Below are 24,359 nucleotides of genomic sequence, written 5' to 3'. Positions count from 1 at the left end.
TTGTACGGACGTGATAATTATGTACATTTTTCGTACAATGTTGTTCAAACATGTTGTTCAAACATGATAGTATATTGTTAGAACGATAAACTTTTCACGTTATAACGTGATATACTTATATTTCTCTTTTGCCTGGGTGGCAGCTCTACGCTTCTGTTCCAAATACACGAGAATAAAGTAATATTATATGGGAAAAGGCACCTGCTAGCTTGATGATGGAGGCTTCTTAGACTGGCCACCCGCCTTGGCTTCTTGTCGCCACTCCATGAAATAAAGGTCCATTTCCTCCATGCCGGCTAATTATTCATCCTCATTAAAATCTCGTATATGTTCAGTTGGCAGAATTGAGAATTTTACATCTTCCAACCACTTAATTAACGCGAACATAATCGGCTTGTTTCTTCCCGTCTCCTGTATCCGGCCGTTCCTCTCGCTGTCAGATTTCGCGCCTCAGAGACGTCGTTATTTTTCAAAAAAAAAAAAAAGAAGAAAGAAAGAAAGAAACAGTAACAACTACTAAAGAGAGTTTTTGCACGTTCATTGCACATTTGTGGGAATGTTTAAATATTTAATTTTTATTAATTACTTTTCATTATATCTTTATTTTTTAAACCACCATGGCAATGCGCATGCGCATACACTCCTGCACGCAAAGGGCTTTGGAGTTGACGTAATGTCGCAATGCATTGTGGGAGCGCAGCACCATCTTGGCAGGTCACGAATCAAAACAAGATTGCTACGAACCATTCTGAAACGTAGCTCAAAAGAAAATGACGGTATAGAGACATATATATATATATATATAGGTACAGATTCTGTCCAGATGCAAAGAGACGGTACTTGATTGTTGAAATGTGGACCCGTATGAAATATAGCCGTGGAGTAGAAACCCTGAAGACCAAACCGCTATTGACTTAGCATGATCTACTCTCATACCTTGTCTGTGGAGTCAGAGCATACACGGCGCACCAATTTCGCAATTATAAATCTCTGGAGGCGCACATCCAATTCACCAAGGACTGGGTACAAGATTTGGCTATTTTTAAGCCTCCACGTTCAAGCAAAGGTAAGTCAGCTTGAGTACTGCGAGTAAAATGCGTTTGATTCCCCCCAGCATTCAAATTAGTGCTAGCAAAAATTCATTCGTGAGGGGGAAATTACAGTGAGAACATGTAGAGGCTCTGTTAGAGGGATAACATAGTGAGTTCAGTGCATTGATGTGACATTGTCCTGAAGGATTTAGTTATTCTCTATGGTTAAAGAAATTGCCCTAATTAATTCATATTTATTATAAATAATCCTAATTACACATCTTGCACACAAGAATTTCACTCACATGTGCTGTACCAATGTACCTGCACATGTGATGTGACAATAAAAAGTGATTTGATTTGTGATTTGATTTGATTTGCTTCCTTGTTTGTGTCCTGTGTCACTAAAAATACATTCATTACATACTTTAGGTTCATTTTTTGCTGATAGGTTTCTAAAAAGAAACATGCAGATTTAGAATATAACATGCAGCGTTCTATAGATGGATACATAAAAACACTTTATTTGTTACATTTATGATAAATGGATTTGAAAGTAAATAAAACACATTTGTGTCGGACTTGGCTTATTAAAGTTCTTGTCTTTAAATGAACTTTGTCTGTGTGTGTTTTAGGTGCTGCACTCTTAAAGACTGAATTGCAGCATTGCAGCCACAGGTCATTGTGAGCATCACAGGGAAGGTTGAAGCCACCCGCTGCAGCTGTATGGCTAGAGTCGTGGAGACTTGCAGCCATGTCACTGCTCTTCTGTTTAATGTAGAAGCAACAGTGAGGATCTGTGGCACAAGGACTGTTACAGATGAACCTGCATACTGGGTTTTGCTGGGTAATATGACCAAGATACAGCCAGAGGTTGGCCATAAGATAGACTTCTCCTCTTCAGCTGCCCAAAAAAAAGGTTCTTGATCAAAACATAAACAGACCATTCGTTGTGACAGGTAAAAGAAGCCATCCTCAAAAAAGAAAAGTTCCACCTGCTACTGTGGAGGAGTTGGATCAACTGATGGGACAATATTTTTCCAAGCATAGTTCTGTTCTGAATAACCCATAATGTTTTAATTTAGGGGGCCATGTAAATACTTTGCATTTACTGAATATGTACTTACTAAATACCACTGTTCAAAAGTTGAATAAAGAAACAAAGAAATGTTTGCCTATTTTTAATTAAAAGCACTTTGTCGAACATCACATCAGTTACAATGTAGAAAAAATGTTATGTATAGTTTACAAATGACAAAATGTTCACATAAAATCATGACAGCATTTGCATAATATCACCCACTACTAGCATTCTGTAATTTACTGTCTCTTTTGAAAACTTATCACTACATAAACAGCACAAGACTTAAAAGTATTTAACAAGAGCATTTTTCCCTGGTTTTACTACCACACTGGGGCACATGTTCACCAAAACGCAGCAAACCTTTGCCATCTTATCCAGGAAGGTCACCTTTTTACCCTCACATGGAAGAAGTAATCTGATTGGCATGGTGGTATGTAGCATGTAGTTTGAAGCAGGGATTTCGTAGTGCCCCATGTGTAGTGTTGGAACCCAGTCAGGATTTGTTTCATTCATTTCATAGGCTGGTTTGTTGCAATAATGCCAAATAATTAGCAACTCTATAAATAGAAGGTAGTTCTGCATGTTTGTTCTAAGTTTGTGCTATTGAAAATAAAATTAACAGGCTATAAATAATAATATGAACTTATTTAGAACTTACCTGAATGAAAATACTGGAGCACACCAACAGATATCTGTGGCTGGTAGAGAACTGAATATCAGCTCGTCTCGCAGCTGCTATCCAGGCTAGACGCCTTCTTTTGGTAACATCCAACACATAAGCTCCCTCATGATGTTTCCAGGTGAGGAAACAATGAAAAGAGAGCCTGTTTTCAAGCTTATTCCTTTGTCGGTAGTGCAATCTAACATTACAACCGACCACACAGCAAGCATTTGTTTGGCCTGCTAATATGGCGCCTTGACCAAAAATCGTGGCTACGCCCCATCCCGTAAGATCACGCTCCAGAGCCCTATTAACGTACGGATCTAGAAAGAAGACGCTGCATTTTTAACTCTGAGGGAGATGGAGAATGAGCCTATTTCCAAAACAGTGGAGTGTGTTCCTTTAAATACTAAATTGTATATATTGTCAAAAACTAAAGTGTACATAGCAGTTGTTGTATCTTGTTTACTGTATCACTGACAGATAATTTCAAAGTCAATGAACGCTACATTATAGTGAGATATTGTGTAATGTGAAATACTGTAAGCAAATGAATAAACAACCTAATTCGTGATAGACCTTTGACTCTGTTTTGTTTGAATCCAACTGTTTTTTGCAGATGTGCATAAAACATGTTACTTTTAGTATTGTTATCATTATCATCATTATTGCACTAAATATATTTTAAATAAAGGATACTTTGATATACATTCTACTGTAAGGTTGGAAATGTATTTTCTTCACCCTAAAATATGTTTTGAAATGTATTTTAGTTTGAAAGAAATATATTTTCAATTTCAAAAATATATTTTTTTGGAGCATCACAAATACAAAATATATTTACCATATATTTGAAATATATTTTGGCCAGGAAAAATGTATTTTTTTACCGTATGGGCACAGAACTGCCAGTTACATCACGCTTGGTTTAACATTGTTTTTCTTTAAAACTTCTCATTTTTCAGTATGCAGTGGGCGGCTTTGTGCTCCTCACTGGAGGAAAGGCTGGATGTTTGGATGGTTAAGAGTCGGTTTAAAAATGTGCTCCACCTTCTCTCCTCCCTGAAATACAATGCTATGTGTTGTCATCCATGATAAACTAAGCTGTGAAAGAGGATCCTCTTTCAGTGTTTCCAGTTCATTGCAGACTTCCTGATGCTTGTTTTATTCAGCTATCATGACCAAAGTATTAGATTGCTGCTTATTACACAGAAACTGCCACAGGTGTTTCCTGGTAGTCATTACTATTCTTTAAGTTTGTTTTAGACGGTTATTTATTACCTGGTTATTAATATGTTATTAAATAGAAACAGGCAGTTTTGCAGCTCCGTTTCCTGCTTATTACACAGAAACTACCACAGGTAACTGAGTGGTAATAAAGTGTTACATAAATTTCATGGTAAAATCACTCAACTGTAACCGCTGTTGCTACCATGATATTACTTGGATATTACATTGTTATTACTCTGGTCATTGCATGGTAATAACTTTGATTACAAATGATTACACTCTTGTTTCCCCCCTCGTTACCCTACTATTACCCCTTTATTACCGAGCTGTAACAGGAAGTGCAACCTATCCAACCTGCTTAAATTATCCAAACAAAATGTGATCTTTGAGGTTGTCTTAAAAATAAATCACATGACTTAGGAAGCAGTAAAAACATCAGTAAACACTATTGTCATGGAGATTCCAGGTTTGCTTTGTATTTTTGTTGTTTCTTATTTTTGCACTATAGTAGATTTAGTTGCCAGTTGCCTCAGCTTTAATCCTTCCTTTGTGTTCCTGTTTTCCTCACATCTGGGGCCCGTTCTTCGTACCGCGCTAAGTAGGTTAGCCGGATTAGATTGTTGACGATTTCGCGTGATCCTGGATCAGTCGGTTCCCCGAAGCTCATCCGGGACTTGCTGTCATAGCAACAGAGCCGTAAGCGTAAACCTGCTGGGGAGCAGGTTTACTTCATGTAAACAGGATTAGATCGCGGCCACGCAGGTATGTCCGCTTCATTTATACGAAAGCAACAGCGATATTCCACCACTGTTTCACCATAAATAAATAACATCAATGTAACTAAAGATAATGCAGCACTTGATCCTTTTATTGATGTCACACAGATACATACAGGTCATTTCCTAAAAAAGGGAAATGAACTATTAACATTCTATTACATGTATGTGATTATTACAGATGTAATTCATATTTCACAGTAGTAATTGTAAATTACTTCGTGTAATCAAGATGAGAGACCACGGCTATAAAAGCGAAGGTGGATTTGGGAAGTCTGTCGCAGCCATGTCCTGTCCATATACGCGACCAACCCATTGTGGAAGGTGCAAGATTGATAAGGAGAGTCCTCAGAATTCAGCGTATATTGCGGGACAGACAGGATCCTTTAGCTCAGCGCGACAGTGTGCTCATAGAGAGATATCGATTTTCCCGTGAGGGTATTATTTACTTAACCAACTTGTTGACGAGGGGGTGCAGGACCACCACCTGTCTTTTTTTCCTCTGCCCTTTTCTTGGTTGCTGTTATGAACAAACTAACAGAGTATTACAGGCCAGTATTACCTTGCCAAGAGACGCAAAGCAATCTAAGAGATAAATATTACCATTCTGTAGAATACTCCTGTATTCCACTTTTACTTGTTCCCATGTTCTTGTGGGTCCTGTTGTGGCTCTAATGTGAAAGGGGATATAATATAACATATTATAATATAATATAATGCCATATGATATTGGACAATATAGTGTCATATGATAGATCTACCCTACCGCCTACTGGTGTTGGCCAGAGGGGCCGATGGCGCGATATGGCAGCCTGGCTACAACCGTAGCTGCCTCCACCAGTGTGTGAATGTGGGAGTGAATGAATAGTGGTATCGTAAAGCGCTTTGGGTGCCTTGGAAAGCGCTATATAAACCCAATCCATTATTATTATTATTATTAAATTACCTACGAGTTTGATTTGTCAGCAACTTTCTGCCAGCCCTCTCTCCTTGCTTTTGCAGCCTTTGCAGTGTTCTCTTGCGTTTTAATTAAACTCTGAAACTCCTGAAATCCCTCACTCATGAGTTCTTGCTCTGCTGCCGGAAAATACCGAGCACGCCCCTTGGACATTTTCGCCGACCAATCAGCGGGTTGCCGATCAATGTTTCTACTATCGATGCGTAGCCCCTTTTACGACACCCAGTGATGTCACATTCCTGCGTCCAGCTGTAGTAATCGTCAACAGCAGGTGTGTTCGGGGAACCGGATTAGCGAGCTCACGGTTAGCGCGATGATTTGATCTTGGATGTGTCATTTGATCTTGGATGTAGTAAGCGACGTACGAAGAACGGGCCCCAGCTCCTTTTCTATTTTGTCCTGTCACATGTATGTTTCCCCATCTAGTTATTTCCCTTCCCGTTTCCTTTGCCTCTGCCCCGTGTTTTGTCCTTTTGTGTGGTTAGAATGAGCCAGCACAGCGGGGGAGATGCGCGCTGTAGCTGCAAACAGTTTTTTGACCGTGACATCGTGCTGTGGTAGCTTTGTTTTGTGTGTACGAGTCAGATATAAACCTGGACAGCTCACATTAAGAAGTGGAAGAATTATTTTTTCGACGCTTGGGACAGAAATGTGCAACTATAGTGGCATTATTAATTATCTGCAAATAAAGCTGCAACTCTGAGTGTTTCCCTGAGTCTGGGGTCCTTCATTTTGGATCCTTATGAACAAGTTATGAAAACTTTCAGTCACCATTCTTGGGAATTTTTTTACATAAGAGCAAAAACTTGAAACATGACATTTTTTTTTTTTAAAACCCCACAAACATTTCTAGCAGCAACAACAACAACAAAAATCTATTTTCTGGTGTAAATGAGGCAGTTATTTAAATTAAATAGTCTTTTTAGTGAATCTCAAAAAAGATGAGGACATTATTCATGGACTTACAGAATCACAATGATTTTATGGCATTTTATACTCACCAGATGATAAAGATGATAAGCTGTTTTTTGTTTTTTGTCATTCATAAACCTTTGAGTGTGACTTTCAGGATTACTGTGTCCTTTGCACAACCATATTTTCACAACAGGCATCACAGGCTGATGAACAGCAAACAAAGCTAGACAAAGTTCTTCATATATCATATATAGCTTTATTCATTTTTGCATGAGGAATACATGGTGAAAATCCCCTGCAAATAGAGCCCCAGTCAGCCCCTGAAAGCGACAGAGGAGGCTATACACAAAATGTTTAAACATCAGCAAGCAATCCTTACGTTTTGTAAGCTATACTTCAGCAATTAAGCATACAAACCTGAAATGAAAAATAAACTGTTTAGGATCAATAGACTCTTAGGTGAAAGCACTGAATTTGTATAAATTGTTTTTCAGAGAGGCTGAAACATTTATTAAAAAACCATCAGTGTGTTTGTTCATGTAAAGGAACCCACTGTAACAATAAATAAATAAGTTGTTAATTATTAGAGTAACCTTTAATTACCCTGTGTAATTTAGAGCTAGGCCATGGCTTCATTGACCCCCACAAGGAGAGTTGAAAAGGAATTATAAATTTATATGTAGTCTCATAAAAATCTTGACATTTATAATATGATTGTCTGAGTGATGTCTATGTTGTTTCAGTTGGATGCATGGATATTCCTCCTGTGTTCATCCAGCTTAAATATCAGTTGCAACTAACAGCATAATATGAAAATACAGTTAATATACACCGACCAATGTCACATTTTCATTATCAAGACATACAATAACATCAAAAATCTGACTGACATGTATAATGTCTCAAAGGTTAGCAAAAAGTGGACAGTATTATATATTTGTCAGGGGCAGAAAGAACAAACGCTTTCACTGAAGGACTGGTTCAGATTGTGTCATCGTTCTCACAGAGCCCTTGTTGTGCTTCCAGGTTTTATGATTCTGTTTCTCGTTTCATCCTTTGACACTAAGTTTTTTTGTGTCTAATTTCATATGTTTTTAAAGGCAGATGAGTCTATTCATCATATAAAACTGAGGCAAAGCTGTCTGTCTATGTACACCTTCTGGGTTTTCCACACAACGTTGCTGTTCTGATGATTTCAGCAGCGAGAAAGAAAATGGCATTAAAGGGACTGAGCTGGTTTTAACTAGTCTCTTGTTTTTCATGCATGTTCCTTTGTCTAACAGCAGAAACAGAAACATATTGGAGCCTTTTTGGAGAATTCAGTTGTGTTAAAGCAGAAAAGCACATCAACTGCAACGACAGAACAATAGAAAAGCAAACAGATGGTAACTATAGCCATATGAAGCATCCACCATACCGTGAGTTCCTCTTGTTGTGAGTAATCCACAGGGCCTTAAGATGCTGAGAGCCTGGGACTATATGAAGCCTGCTATGCTCATTCTTGCCACCAACAACAGAACAATTGATGCACTTTTCTCCCAGCAGAGACATTTCAGGGTCACATTCTTGGTTAATAAAGGTACAGAGCTCTATAAATGCAGTCCATTTACAGTTTTACACTCACATTATTGGAGGTTTAATACTGACTAACTCCAATCAGTCATCTGACATGGCACAAACAATGAAATGATCCTTTATCCAATCTATTCCCACAGAAGGAAATCTTCAGCAAAAGACCAGGATCCACTAAACACTGTAGTGCATTAACAGGACATGCACTCAATGCCATATCAAACTGCTGAGGTCTGTTCTTATTTTACTGCACTGTTTGTCAGTTTTAGGACCTTCTGTGCTTCTTCACAAGCCAAAACATAAGAAGAAAAATAGTTGTTTAGGGTTTAAATACAAAGTATGTTGGCACTGCTTTTAGTTGTCTAAGAAACATCACTTTACTAAAACAATTACAGATTTTGTAGCTTATTAAGACTTTAAAACAGCAGCAAATATGAGTATTTATTCACAAGTAATGAACAAATGTCAAATGCGTCTGGGTGTTCACAAACATAATAGGCACCTCTTGGCCAGAACTGAGCGTTATCAGATCCGCCATCAGTGCTCAATAAACTTTGTTCAGACTAACGTAAGGATAAACACTCTTTGCCCAAGCATCACACGAAGCAGAATTTAGGTTATGTCACAACATGAAACAAACCATTTTAACAGTGCATCTGACTTGAATGAGAATAACACAGCAGTGAACCTTTGACTTGTTGCATTTCATTCATTCTTTGTAAACTCTCCCGCCTCCCAGCGCAAAGCCATGGCACTCTTGCGTCTTCCTCCAGTGTGGATCTCTGGAAACTGGCAAAAGACACTTTATTGGTTTACTGCATTCACACCACTCCCTCCACCTCTTCCACCAGCTTTCTCAGCTTATTAGAATAAAGATGGGATAAGCAAGTTTTGCAATGACAGTCTACCTTTTCTTTCTGTTATTCTATTGTGACTCAAACTATTGTTAAGACAGGATGTGACTTCTTTCTTTCCGAGGTACAACCCTGTCACGCCAGCTGCTGCTATATTTGACGCACATACTTTTTTCAGATGTACAAATCATCATCGAAACTATAATGCAAGATGACTTCAGAGGGAGACTGATTCAACATGGCTTCCATTACTTAAATATAAATATTTGTCTTAAAGAGACATGTCTTTACTGTGCATGGCATACTAACTTTGACTAAATTCATGGTGAAAATTGGACATCAAATATGATACAGCCGGGTGCATGAAGTAGAGTTTATTTTATAAAGCTTGTAGTTTTGGCTGCTACAATAAATTGTGTGGAGGGCGAAATGTCCTAGTAAAAGTATTTCACCACAAAGAAAAAGGATGTAAAAGGTTTCCTGAATAAGCAAGTCTGTTTTTTCTGCCTAAAATAAAGACTATTGTAACAAACAAAGCCATAAAATATACCCCTGTGATCAGGAGTTACATACACTCAGTGTGCATTTGAATGTCAGAGTAATATTTTCTTTGGATTTGTTCAGCAGCACTCACTAGAATAACCAACATTCAGAATAAAATTCATCTCAGTGAAAATCTGGGAAGGAGAATTGTAGATTTCAACAGAAGATCTTTTGGAGCCATTTCTGAACACTCACAGATTCCAGTATTAATCCCAATAATATTTGAATGGAAGCAAGTATAATGTAAATAGAAATGACTCTAACACTGAACCCTGTGGAACTCCATAGTTAACGTTTATTGCATGAGGACTCTCCATTTACACGAACAAATAATCTACGCAGAAGCTTTAGTATCTGTTTATAATAAAATAAAAATAATAAAATTGTTTCTGCTGGGTGTCGGACTCTGACAAGGCTGCTCTTGGTCACAAATTCTGATTATAGTTTTTATGGAAGGAATATCAGAGCAGCCCGGACTGAGAGTCAAACTCCGAACTCTGTCGTCATGGCCATTGAGCTCTGCGGCTTTCCTGAGAGAGGGATGTTTCCAGACAACAGCATTGTTGTGGGCATATCCATGAGCAGAGACCAGCTACTTGTAGTTGGGTGCAAACACCAGGGACGAGATCTGGGACTGTGTCATGTGAACTGATACAGGAGCCACTTGGTGAGGTGTCTCCTCTTTAGTGGCCTCATGATTAAATTCTGCCTCCAGCCTTGCACTGAAGTAGCTGCACAGCTCAGTGTAAGGTGACATGAATGAGAAGCTGCCAGCTGGAAAAGGGTGGAGCGCCCACTCCAGCTCCAGAACGAGTTGCTGCCCCGAGTGGAGGAGTCTGTTGGGTTTGTGTTCACAAACGAGGGTGTGAGAGCAGAGTGTGTGACTAACAGACACTCTGCTGAGCATAAAAGTGAAGCTGTCAGTCTACGTTGCTCCCCTCAGCTATGATCACGAGCTGAGGGGAGTGACATGAGATCATGGACATGATCACTGAAAACAAATACTTCAAGTTATCGCTGCTAAACGTGGCTCCACATGCTTTTAAATCACAGCATAGTTGTTGCAGTCGTGTTTTTCACAGGACTGCACAGTAGACTACAGTCCTCTGAAAAAAAGATTAGACTTTGAAGTTTAATAATGTCCCTCCTCAGTGAGCGCTTAATTCCTCATTTATAAAGTCGCCAGAAGCGTATTAACCTCTCCTGGTTAATCAGCTCATATACAGTAGAACATGTGCATGGTATCATTTAACAAGTCCAAATAAGTGATTTGTCATTTCTTACTGTGATTCATGGCTAATTCAAGCAGTAAATAGTTGTTGGTTAAGCATTCTGTGTGCTTAACTAACTTCATTAAATGAATTAATAAAAGAAAATTAATGAATTAATTAAATATCCTAAATTTAAAGTGATGACTATTTTTTTTTGCCTTATAAAGCATTTATAAATGAAAATTAAAGTACCTCAAGTACAACAAGTCTCAGCTCTATTCACAACAGAAACAACACACAAATGATGCACATAGAGATACAGAACAAAGACAAATGTATTGGCAGGTACAAACATTCCCATTCGAGGTTTCCAGAATACTGACATGTAAGAGGAACAGAGCCTTCAGTTCTTTATCTGGTAAAATTAGGACAGAGAAGAAAAAATACTAGAAATATGAGAAAGAATAAAAACCAAAACATCTGGTGTCAATTTTGTGGAAAATAAGGCAAAAACAAACTGTAGTGTGGGCTTCATAGGTGCCGTTGTCACTGAGGAGTGTAGAATTCTTAGTGTAATAATGTGTTGAGTTTACAATAACAGTGCACCTCCCTTTTGTGGCTACAAACATGGTGTTTTTATTATACTGTGGGTTTAGACGGAGGAATTCTTGCACCTTGGCTCAGGTGATGAGGCATATGATGTCCGTGTGAACGGCCAGTGTTTTTCCGCCTCCTCTTGTGTTTTCCCGGATCCTGGGCAGGACCTTGGACACTCACCTGTTTCATTCAGTGACGATCAGCGTGGCTGCATTTAAGCCCGGTGAGGTCATCTCTTCTTCTCCAGTCCATCAGCGACTCATGGTGACAACATGGCTCTATTTCCTTGTGATTTAGCTGTTGATTGTTGCATACTTACCTTGTCTCCTTGTGCCTACAGCTTTCTTTGCAACCCTTTTCATGAAGCGTCATGGAATTTGTGATCAATTTGCACACCATGCCAGCTGAGGCAGGCTGACCCGATCGCGCCCTTCAGGGTATTTTCCTTCAAGGCCTGAATGATCAGATGTGGGACAACTTAGCCTCCCAAGATGCCTGAGTCCTTCGAGGATCTGGTCTCTCTCTCTCTCTTAGGATTGAAAATGGCCTGAGGGAGAGAGGGCTGAAAGGAGTCTCAAGTCTCAGCCCACCTATTTTCATTAGTCTCCGATCCCGGTCCCCGCGCCACCTCCTCTGGTCCTAGTTTCCATTCTGTTCTATATTCTGGATTCACTGGCAGCCATCCCAGCATCTTTTTGAACCCATCCATGGTGCCACCATCTTCACAAAACTGGACCTGAAAAACACCTACCATTTAGTCCACATCAGATATGGGAATGAATGGAAGAGAGCCTTTAATTCCCCACTGGGTCACTTTGAATACCAAGTCATGCCTTTCAGTCTTACAAATGCATCATCACTTTTTCAGGCACTAGTGAATAACATTCTCAGAGATTTCCTAAACCTTTTCGTGTTTGTCCACCTCAATGACATTTTTTCCAAGGATCTCCCAGATAATTGAATCCGCTTTCACACGGTGTTTCAGTGGCTGCTGTATGTAAAGCAGAGAAGTGCGAGTTGCATTCACCATCCGTCATTTTTCTGGACTAATTTCTGGCAGGGGGTCAGGTGAAGACGGACCCTGCCAAAATCTGAGCAGTCGCTGAATGGCCCACTTCTTCCACTCGCAGGCACCTTCAACAGTTCCTTGGGTTTGCAAACTTGTACAGACGTTTCCCATTTTATCCACAACAACAGTCAGGTAGCAGCACCTGTAACTTATCTCCAAAAGGTTGATTCTGTTCATCTGGACGTAGTGTTTTGTGGGAGAAACGTTTCTCACTCATCCAAGTGACGTCTTTAGTCTCAGCTGACTGCAGGTTTCAATCTTATAAACAGTACTTTTGCATAATGACTGAAACCAGCCCACTGAAGGAACAATGGGCTGGGAGGTCAGTTCCTTCATCATAATTATGCAAATTCTCATGACTCAACAACCACTGGCACATCTGTCACCATCTTACAATGCTGTGATTGCAGCTAATCCCCAACTCTCTGTGAGTGGTACTCATGGCCATTGATCAGTGGGCTTTGATCAGTGGTTGTTGATCAATGGTCATGCGAATTTGCATAATTATGATGAAGGAACTGACCTCCCAGCCCATTGTTCCTTCAGTGGGCTGGTTTCAGTCATTATGCACATGTCCTGTTTATAAGATTGGGGAAACCTGCAGTCAGCTGAGACTGAAGAAGTCACTTACTCACCAGGTTGGTTGAGCATGCATCAAGACACCTGTAACTTACCTCATGTCAGCAAAGGTTTTGTTCACTTGGCCACCTGAAGCTGAATCAGATCACAAGAACTTAACCTATTTGAGAACAGCCAAGAGACTGAACGCCCGTCAAGGCTCACTGGTCACTATTTTTTGCACGTTTTAACTTTAACTCCTATCGTTCAAGGTCCAGAAATGTCAAACGCTCTCTCCCGCCAGTTCGTCACCAACACTAGTACTGCTGAGCCTGGCTACATCCTCCCTGGTTCCTGCAGGGTGGGTGCAGTAACCTGGAGAATCAAGGACACGATCCAGCAGGCCCTTCAGGAGAAGCCTAACCCAGGCACTGGCCCGCCTGGTTGCCAGTTTGTACCCACCTCTACATGTGCCACAGTACTCCACTGGATCCATACCTTCCATTTTTCCATTCATCCTGGGATGAGTAGGACCATATGTTTGCTTCGCTGTCACTTTTGGTGGATTCGGTAGAAAAGGATGTGAGAGAGTACGTAGTAGCTTGCCTGCAATAAACACCATAACCAGTGCTTTTTCGGGTTGCTCCAACCACTAGCCATTCCACAGAGACTCTGTTCCACATAAATTTTGTTACTGGTCTCCCCGCTTCCTCGGGAAAAACTGTAATACTCACCAGTGTTGATAGGATTTCTAATTCAGCCCACCTTTAGCATTGGACAAACTGCCATCAGCTGTTGAGACAGCTAAACTATTGACAGATCATGTTTTCCGACTCCACGGAATTCCAGATCCTGTCTGATCGAGGTCCTCAGTTTACTTCACAGGTGTGGAAGTCCTTCTGTTCTGCATTGGGAGCTGCTAGGGTTTAAAATGATTAATTAAAGCTGTTTTTATTATTTTTATATACACAACGCAATGTGCTCAAAAACAAGTTGGCGCTCCATGTTTTGAGGATCTAAAACGTTGTTCAGGGGTGGCTTGGGGTGGCTGTGGCTCAGGAGGTAGAGCAGGTCACTTACTGATCGGAAGGTTGGCGGTTTGATCCCAGGCTCCTCCAGTCTGCATGCCAAGTATCCTTGGGCAAGATGCTAACCCCAAGTTTCTCTCCGATGCATCCACCGGAGTGTGACTGTGTAGTTAGACAGCACTAAGTCCAAATATTGAGAACTGACGGGAAGCAGAGGGTTTTGCTACATGCTTACACATCACACTAGATAATGGTTAGAAGGATATTTGCTAGGCCGAAGAGAGTTAAATAGAAACAGTAGTAGGATATTATTAAAATGATCAAGGCTAGGCAGGGAGGTGTTTTCTTTTCTGTCTTGTCATTCCAGGAAAAGAAGCAGATAATGAGGGTCATGACTAGGGATGGGTATCGAAAACCGGTTCTTGTTGAGAACCGGTTCCCACTGTTTCAATTCCTTGGAATCGTTTGCCATTTTTGCAAACGATTCTCTTATCGACTCCAGTCGCCCCAAATGACGTCACCACGTTGTGGAGCGTCATTTACCTGGCAGGAAACATGGCGGCTCAAACGCTCAAAAGTTTGGTTATACTTTACGAGAACGGATGACAACAGGGCAACTTGCAATACTTGCAAAGTAGATATTTCATTTAAGGGAGGAAACACTACGAATATGCAAAAGCATTTGCTCACAAAACACACGATGACCTTAAATGAATGTCGTGTTTTTAATTCCGCTCGACTCGTGAATCTCAACCCAGCAGCAGCGGTAACGTTTGCACGTCCTCTCCCGTTAATGCAGCAGGTAAATAATCAACTAACAGTCCATATTATGTTAGTGCGATCTGCCTTATTACAAACCTGCCATTACTGTGCATTTAGTGACCATGATGAGAGAGGCAGTCTGGCTCAGATGCTGGCTGCTCTCGCTGCAGTCTACCGGTAGCGTCTCCTTTCAGGCCAGGATAGACGAATGTCACCGAGCAGTGACTAAGTTTGTGGTCAAAGCCTTGCACCCATTTGCCACAGCAGATGCCCCGATTTCACTTTGGTAAGTGAATGTGTTTAATTGTAGGCAGGGACATTTCTGGATATTCTTGTGTAATTGCTACAGAACAATTTATGTTATACTTTGTTATTGCTACAGAAGAATATTTATTTTATTATTTTACATTTACAATTTTTTTTCCTGGGGACCCTGTGACACCCCATTGAAGAGCTGTAGGCTGTGGATCTCTTAAGATCTCACTGTTGGGTTTCTAAGGCCATGTTACTCCTAAATTTCTATCTTGTTCAAAGAGAAGATATAAAACAAAGTTCTAAGCTAATCGACCTTAGTGTTCTCCTTTTTTAAAGAGAATCAATAAGAGAATCGATAAAGAATCGAATCGTTAAACAGAATCGAAAATGGAATCGGAATCGTGAAAATCTTATCAATACCCATCCCTAGTCGTGAGTGAGGAGAAGGCCAAATGGAGACATCAGGATGGTTCGGGGAAGAAGACAGTTATAATAATAGTGTGTTATTGTTGGGTTATAAAAACGATACGGCCCGATCCAGGGCCATCCTTTGTGTGAAGACAGGTGGCTGTGTTCACATGGAGGTCCAGTCCAACTTGTAATTCCAACTGCTGAAGCAAATTAAATCTTTTTAAATTACATATATTTCTCCTGTAATTCCTTCTGAAGAAACTGAACATGACAGAGCCCGGGTCAGTCTCAGTTCCAGATATCATCCCCAGACCAACAGCCAAACAGAAGGGTTGGATCAGGAGCTGGAGGCTACGCTTCACTGCTTCACTTCCAACAATCCATCAACTTGGTCATCATATCTTGTCTGGGTGGAGTATGTACACATGTCTCACACCTCATCTGCACAGTTTTGTCTTCTGTTGAGATCTCCCTAGGATACCAACCCCCTTTATTCCCAGAGACACAGATTGAACTTGCTGCTCCTTCTGTGCGACATCACTTGCAGCGGTGTCAACATGTCTGGACACAGGCCAGAGACATTACATTTATTTATAAATGTTTATAAGGCAAAAATAGTCCTTACGTTAGATGAGGTCACACAAATTACTAGTAAATGCCGGAATTAACCATGAAAAAATTTGTATTTATGAAAACACACAAACAATCACCTCATATCTTATTTACACTATAAATGAGACAATGAGCACATTATGTTTGAGCTTATTTATCAAGTCTCAGGTTTCATAATGACAGTATAAATATGAAATGCAAAGCATGAAATTGCATGTTTTGGTTGATGACAAAGAAATTCAAAGATGTTTCATCAAGAACTCACTCTGTGATCACACGATAGAGCAGCACGATCCATCCTGTGGGTGGTTTTCATTGGTGAAGATGGAGACGACTTGCACTTCACAGGAACATCAACTAATACGACACACCACAATTGATAATTAGCATTAACATAGGCAAATGGAGGGAAAAACATGGTGAATATCATGCTAGCATACCTGAGTTATTAAAGGTCAACGTTTCCATGCGATTTGACAATACTCTTTCTGCGCAGAACCTGTCTTTGGCATACAGATTTTCCCTCTCCTTCTTCAGCTCATCCTCCCTCTGCTTTACCATCTTGATCTCTTCATCCACCAAGGATATTGTGCTTCTCGAACGTAGTTTGAAAAATGGGTTGTTCAGGAACATTTTTTCCTGGGGCTGCTCACATGCTTTACTGAGAGAGAACTCAGAGGCACTGCGAATAATCAAATTGGACGTCTCCAGGATGATGACACTGGAGCTGGTCTCTTTGGAGTGCCACTCACTAGACTGAGCTTTCATGTTGTCTTTAACATGCCTGGGACTAGAGGTAAAATCATTGCTAGGGTCCAGAATAATTACATTGTTCGCTGACATTTCATGTTTGAATGGTTCCTTGGTAGGTGAGGAGGTGATGATGAATGACGGCGTCAGTGGAGTGCTTATTGATCTAGGGATACTTCTTGATGGTGCACAATCAGTAGATTTGCCCATCCTGGAAAGGCCCCTCTCCCTTTTGAAATTTTCTTCCCTCTCCAGTGATATGCGAATATCCCTTTCAACTGCTTCTGGATCATCATAAGGGGACCTGTAACTGGAATCATCCAAACCAGAATCCTCTGAGCAGGGGCTGAATTGGGTGTGAGGATACTCCCCAACCAGATCTAAGTTTTCCAGATCATGTGCTTTCTTGTGAGGTCGGTCAATGTTGCGTACTGGAGTGTACATGAAGCTGTGGCTGCCGTGGAAGCTCAGCTGCTTGGTTGTAGGTAAGACTACCTTGTTTTTGGTTTGTTCCTCCATTTCCCGCCACTGTTTACGAGCCAGCTGGAAGTCCACGTGCTCTGTACTAACATTCTCACTCTTGGTTTCCTGTATCACACAGAAGTCTTTAGGTAGCTTCTTGACTGCATCTACACTGATGTGCGGTTGGTGAGTGATGTGGTTATAATTGGCATCTTTACCATTCTCACTCTCATCTTCAGATATTTTAGACAAGCCTTGAAGGCCTAACGGGTTATATTTAACCTCTTGTGAAGGGCTGGGAAAAGGAACGTTAACCTCGGGCTGTTCCAGAACGTCTTCCACTTGCGGGACCTCAAAACAGACTTCATGAAAAGCGTTGCTGTCTTGGTCTTCAGCACCTGTCATCTCAGCTTTTTGTACAAAGAGCTCCTGGGCACTCAACTGAAGACTATCCAAGTATGAATCATCATCTTCTTTATTAATAGAAGAGGAGAATATTGTTCTCCATTTTTCATCCGTCTCACTATCTGAAGATGCTGCTGCAATCTCAACTCTCAGGCATTCTTCCATTTCATCAGGACCAGGTTCATGGCAGGATTCGGTGGAGACGTCTGACATAGCTTCTTCTCTAATGCACTGTGCTAACATAGACTCCTCTGTGACGGATGGTTCAAATATGAGTTCTTGGGCCTCTGGGTCTTTATATATTTCCAGATTTAGATAGCCATCTTGTTCAGAATGCAGATAATTGTCAACAGCCCCAGGCTCTGGCTCAGGATACTGATCTAGCACAGGGTCTAGCACTGGTTCAGGGAATTGCGTTGATTCTGGGAACGGCTCTGGCTCAGGGTCTAGCACTGGTTCAGGGTATTCCTCTGGTTCAGGGTATTGCGTTGATTCTGGGAACGGCTCTAGCTCAGGGTCTAGCGCTGGTTCAGGGAATTGCGTTGATTCTGGGAACGGCTCTGGCTCAGGGTATTCCTCCGGTTCAGGGTATTGCTCTAGTTCAGGGTATTGCTCTAGTTCAAGACTTAGTTCCTCAGGATCTTCACAAGGCTCTGGGCTTTGTACTGGTACAGCATCTTGTTCTAGCTCAGGGGTCTGTTCTTGCGCAGGATCTAGTTCTGGTGTTTTCCTCCTCTTATGTTGGGGGTCATTCTCACACACACTGTCTACACTGGAGAGTGGGTCGGACACAGATGAGGTGACTGATTCATTCCTGCTGAGCTCTTCACAGGCCGGCTCCAAAACCAAAGCTTCTTTTTGATTCTGACAAGCCGTTTCAGTGCAGACGTTGGGGTCAGAGCAGTCAAGCTTGTCATTTGCGTCTCTGCTGCGTGGCATGTCAGTTAATAAAGTGTCGAGCGTTACCTTTTCCAACGGAGACTCTGGGACTAATGGCGGTGTCGCTGAACAAACAAGCTCATCATCTGCAATAAAATCCTGTTGCTTAGGTGAATCAGCCATGCCAACATCCACTTCACAATCCATCTCCAACGCTGATTGTTCTGCTGTTTCCATGGTGATGGACATGGAGTTGTGATCCTCAGCTGTGCTGCAACCTTTCTTCAGCTCCTTTCCATCTGCCTCTCTATCCACTGAGGTAGCCTTCTGAGAGAAAAGAGAATAAGAGAAGGAAAGATTTGTTTTTTAGAACGGAGAATTGCTGTTTGTTTGTTTTAAACACACACACACATATAGAGGTGTGTGTGGGTGTGTGTTAATTTCTCTGTTTCCTCTGTCATTGAGTGCAGAAAGAAAGGCAGCTAAATTAGAGAGTATTTTTTGTCTATTGTGTCTACCCTTATGTAAGGACTGGGTCTGGGTACCACCACACACTTTAAGTAAGCTTTGTAGGGGCTGATTGCTGCTACATCAGGAAATGTGTCTGAAATCTTGTGTTGCAGCTTTATCTGTCAAAAAAATCAAGTCTTGTTTGCAGCGTTTTTGATAAATAATGTCATAGGAAAATGTAGCCTGTTCAGACCATAAGCCCTATATATGCTGTTTAGTTACACAAGTAACCAAATAATAAAGACAAGAAGTAGTGACAGAAATGTACACAATACAAAAGACTCTCCCTGTGTGTTTGTGTGTCTGTGTGCACACGTCTGTCTGTAAATATGTTTGTTAAACAAATAGAAAAAGTGAGTACTGCCATTACAAATGCCAGGATGCTACTTCCTACATACATTAACATTCAAACTATCAGCCACAACAGTGGCTTCTTAGCTTTGCCACTGAAGGATAGCATAAAGACCCAGGAAAACAGAGTTAATGATAAAAACGATAACAAAATAACGCTGAAAACCGATAACAACCTTGAAAACCAGACATTTCACACCTGAGCCTCAACTCTCGTGGCCCGGTACCAAACGACTCACGGACCGGTACCTGTCTGAGGCCCGGGGGTTGGGGACCGCTGCCTTAGAGAATAATAAATAATATTCTGATAACCAACAAAACTACTATGGCCGCTGTTAGGGCCCTCACCTTGTTAACTCCCATTGTGTTTATACGGCACTCTGTATTTAGTCATTAGTTATCATTAATCTCTGGCTCTCTTCCACAGGGTGTCTTTCTCCTGTTGCAGCACATCCTAAGCCTGGTTCTGCCAGAGGCTTCTTCCTGTTGAAAAGGAGTTTTTTCTTCCCACTGTCAGCGAAGTGCTTGCTCAAAGGGGCTCATGTTTTGTTGGGTTTTCTCTGTTTTCTTTGTACCGTGAGGCAACTGCAGAAGCATCCACCCTCATTTTGTCTTCATCGTCCTGCTAGATAGCAGCAGATTTTTAACAAGACTGTCTCGGTACATTTTTCTAGAGGTTGCAGATTTTACTCCACTCCTGAATCTATATCCACTCTCAGTGGTGGGCTGGCTTAGAGCAGCGGTCCCCAACCTTGTGACCACTTTAATCTCAGACAATATTTTCATGGACCAGCCTTTAAGATGTCGCAGATAAATTCAACAAAATAAAATGATACGATTAAGGCAAAAACTGTGGTATTTTGTAAATAAACACGAATTCACTGTGTAACTGTGTAACTTTATTAGCAGCGGCCTCCTGAAATGCGCCAACAATAACATCCTCCTCTTTCCCCCTTAATGCTCTCTGGTCGTTATGGTAACGCGTAAACATTTCTTTCAATATAAGACACAACTACAACACGGGAAAAGACCCAGGGAAACCCAGTTAACCATAAAAACCCTGAAAACCATAAATTTCACACCCGAGCCTCAACTCTCACGGCCTATGGCCCGGGTGTTGGGAACTGCTGGCTTAGAGGACTGAGGCCTGTGCAGATCAACAGTGGGGAACAGTGCATCACATTGGTATATTCCACATGTGATGGTAACTTGTGTGATTGCCTCAGAGTTCGTCTTAAGTGTTGTCGTCCATAGTACCATTAAGTTCCTGATGTTATTACAGTTCTCCCAGCAGGGATGTCATCTTCACTGCTCTTCATGCACTTCTTATCAAGTTATGGCATTTTCATAACACAGACTTGCTTGTGCAAAAGCCATGAAAACAATTAAACCTTATTTGACATTTGTCTAAACATGAATAGGAATTCAAACACTTTCAGCACAGTATGAAGACTTTGTTATCAAAATGTTTCGTTTTATTATCAAAGCCTTGCTGACATTGGAAATAGTTCTGTAAAAATGTAGACATAAGCTAGAGAAAAAGTGTTCAGACAGAAAAATGAAACGTGAACGATTTGTTGAAACAAAACTGATAGCACTGACAGAAGCAAATCATACATGTGGAACTATATGCATGAGACAACAGATGAAGAAAATATATACAGTCTTAAAACAGCAGCAAGTCAAAGTGTGTAGGCACGTAGCTACAGTTGAGACAGCTCACTGAAGTTCAAACCAAGCCTCAACATAAAGAAAGATGATTGTTGATGCAGATGAGCTGCTGTGAGTAATTCAGGTTGATGTACAACCATGGGAATGGTCTGAAATGAGAAAATACTCAGTGAGCAGCAGTTCACCCTGTTGATGTCAGGAGTCAGAGGAGGATGTCCAGACTGCTTTGAGCTGATAAGGAGGCAAGAATAACTCAGTCAGCTACTTCTTACAAACGAGGTAGGCAGCATCTGTATATAGACATAGAAAATAATGAATCAAGCAGAAAAAACAAATTGAGTTCCTTTCCATCTTGCAGGAGACAAAAATGGCTTTTCAAAGAGCAAAAAGTGCAAAAAATATCATCAGCTGCATCTTCCTGGAAGATACTGAAACCCAGGCCATAACTTTCCAGAGTGAAGCAATATTTTAATGGATGTTTCACATGGTGGCCAACACCTGTTTGCTCACTGGGGAATCCTACAGGTCTTAGAAACTTCAACAATAAAACTCATGGACTTTATGGCCGGTCTTTTCCTTCTTTAACTGTATAAATTTACCGTGTAGTCTTAGTGTGTTGTAAGGCAGCGGTCCCCAACCCCCGGGCCTCGGACCGGTACCGGTCCGTGAGTCGTTTGGTACCGGGCCGCGAGAGTTGAGGCTCAGGTGTGAAATGTCTGGTTTTCAGGGTTTTTATTGGTTTTCAGCGTTATTTTGTTATCGTTTTTATCGTTAACTCTGTTTTCCTGGGTCTTTTCCCGTGTGTTATGAATAAATCTTCTTTTTTTCGGTACTGGTACTGGTTTTATTTTGTTGTATTTATCCATGACACCTTAAAGGCCGGTCCATGAAAATATTGTCGGGCATAAACCGGTCCGTGGTGCAAAAAAGGTTGGGGACCGCTGTTGTAAGGTTTAACCTTTCGAGGTGGGGTATGGTTTGGGACCACAGCCCTTTATAGGTTTTAGGTTCTGTTAGCGATGCTTGTTTACATGTGGCTAAAATTCCTCCCGATCCTACTTTTAATTAGGACCAACAAGGAGTAATATTTAACTGTACTTTGGTCACTTTGTTATATTCAGGTCCTCAAAGCTGAGCTCAGTGTTTGTAGAAGACCCCGTCTTTGTGTTTCAGTCTCATCCTACCTTCCTGGACCATGAATCAAATTGTTTTCTATCTGGTTTCATCTGCAGTTGGATAGTGACAGTGGCAAAGACTGCCAGTGGAAGGTTTCACACTCACAGACACACACACACACACACACACACACACACACACTCTCCTGTAACGACACAAGAATGCGACAGACTTGGTGCCATGGTAACCACTGAAAGGCCTGGCACTTATACTGCAATGCTCAGCTGTCACCTCCTCCACTTCCACCTCCCCCGCAACAACTCATCAGCAGCCTGTTAAATGTGACTGGAAGCAGTGCTGTACTCAAAGTGGACATGAAACACGACATGTATTAAGTCTAATTTACATCATGGGGCCCTACACTAAAACCTGTCATAGATTTAACACAAGCCGGATCTAAGACAATGCACAATGTCTGTGGATGGTTACTGCTAATGTTAGGTAACTAGTGACAGAACCTAGACTGTGGTGGAAAACAGGGAAGCTAAAACTAAAAAGCAGTTGAAGGGCATCACTTTTATTCCATCCCTGGCTGTAGCAATGAGCTTTGTGTTTAAAGAAAAGGCAAAGATATACTGTTCAGTCTGACTGTCACTTTCAACACCTCTTTAAGCAGTAATTAGTTCTTCATTAGTAGCTGTAACACTCTACATGTGTTGGAAGCACTCAGAGAATACAAGACAAATAACTATCTGATTATCTGACCACTGGATGCACAGCTTTGTGTATTTTTTTATATTCAGTTGATACAGATGGGTATCAGATTCTTCATGTTAGTATAAACAATACATTCAACAATAGTCACGGATTAGTGTTGGATAGATTTTGTGAAATCTCCAAATTTCCTTTTCCTTTTTTAAAAGGAAGAACAAAAATGTTTGGAATCCAGCTGTGTTGTTCTTTTTCACGTTCTCTCAGATGAATTTCATCAGCACCATATATGTGTTGCATCTATAGAAAGATTGTAATCGTTGGGAAAAACCAACACAGCTACCATACACCACCTTGGCGACAGTGGGAAAGAAAACCCCCTTTTAACAGGAAGTATGATGTTGGGCCAGAACAGAGTTCACTGCTGCTGGTGGTTGGATGATTCTGGAAAAGTCATTCCTTCATTCATTGTTTTGCTGATTTAAATTTTATCAGCAAACTGTCCTCCTCTGTATACAGAACACTGTCTATATATGGGACCTCTATAAAGCAGTGGCTTTGTCCTCCTCTCATCCCCGTCATGGCTCCGGAGGTTTCTTCCTGATAAAATGGGGGTTTTTCTTTCTCACTGTCGCCAAAGTGCTTGCTCATAGGGAGTCATTTAATTGTTGGGGTTTTCTGTTTTTTTGTGTATTATTTATAATATAAATTCAAATTCAATTCAATTCAATTTTATTTATACAGCACCAAATCACAACAACAGTCACCTCAAGGTGCTTTATATTGTAAGGTAGACACTACAATAATACATACAGAGAAAAACCCAGCAATCATATGACCCCCTATGAGCAGCACTTTGGCGACAGTGGGAAGGAAAAACTCCCTTTTAACAGGAAGAAACCTCCGGCAGAACCAGGCTCTGGAGGGGCGGGGCCATCTGCTGTGATTGGTTGGGGTGAGAGAAGGAAGACCAATGAATTCAGTTTAATTTATATAGCGCCAAATCAGTTACATTAAGGTGCTTTGGCGTGGATTCAATTGCAGGATCAACTACTGGATTTAGATTCAATACAAGGAAATGCTAAAATGTCTAAAACCAAACAAAGACAAAAGAGCTTTTTGAATTATCATCTTAAATGATTGTCTACTTATCAGAAAACCATTTATTTCCACACTTCTTGAGCAACGTCTCAAACATTTTGTTCTTCTTTAAATGTCACATTTATAATTGTGGGGTTTGACAAATGCACGTTCACAAAGGGCTCACCTGTGATTGGTTTAAATCTGGAAGAAAAGAAAGACCTCGAAGTCTTTCAGCAGTGGTGTTCAGCTTATATCACAGCAACAGATTTCTTTCAGGCTTTTAATATTTGGCCA

The 24,359-nt window shown here is 40.9% G+C and overlaps 1 protein-coding gene across 4 annotated transcripts in view; it reads right to left on the bottom strand.

The window, feature by feature from the left end:
• Window positions 1-6,888: 6,888 nt before the first annotated feature.
• The window catches only part of palmdb (palmdelphin b), an 89,717-nt gene continuing 72,246 nt past the window's right edge, over window positions 6,889-24,359 (bottom strand). For 3 of the 4 annotated variants that reach the window (XM_026179202.1, XM_026179204.1, XM_026179205.1), the window contains 3 exons: window positions 16,568-18,950; window positions 16,393-16,484; window positions 6,889-9,016 (listed from right to left, as the gene is read on the bottom strand). In XM_026179202.1, coding sequence (XP_026034987.1) covers window positions 8,933-9,016; window positions 16,393-16,484; window positions 16,568-18,950 — 2,559 coding nt within the window. In that variant the 3' untranslated portion in view covers window positions 6,889-8,932. The remainder of the gene's footprint in view (window positions 9,017-16,392; window positions 16,485-16,567; window positions 18,951-24,359) is intronic. The other variant, XM_026179203.1, reaches the window with a different exon arrangement.

This window comes from Astatotilapia calliptera, chromosome 9 (genome assembly GCF_900246225.1).
Source record: "Astatotilapia calliptera chromosome 9, fAstCal1.2, whole genome shotgun sequence".
NCBI lineage: Eukaryota > Metazoa > Chordata > Actinopteri > Cichliformes > Cichlidae > Astatotilapia > Astatotilapia calliptera.
The sequence above is the reverse complement of the archived record's forward strand: the minus strand, read 5'-3'. Positions and strand labels throughout refer to the sequence as shown.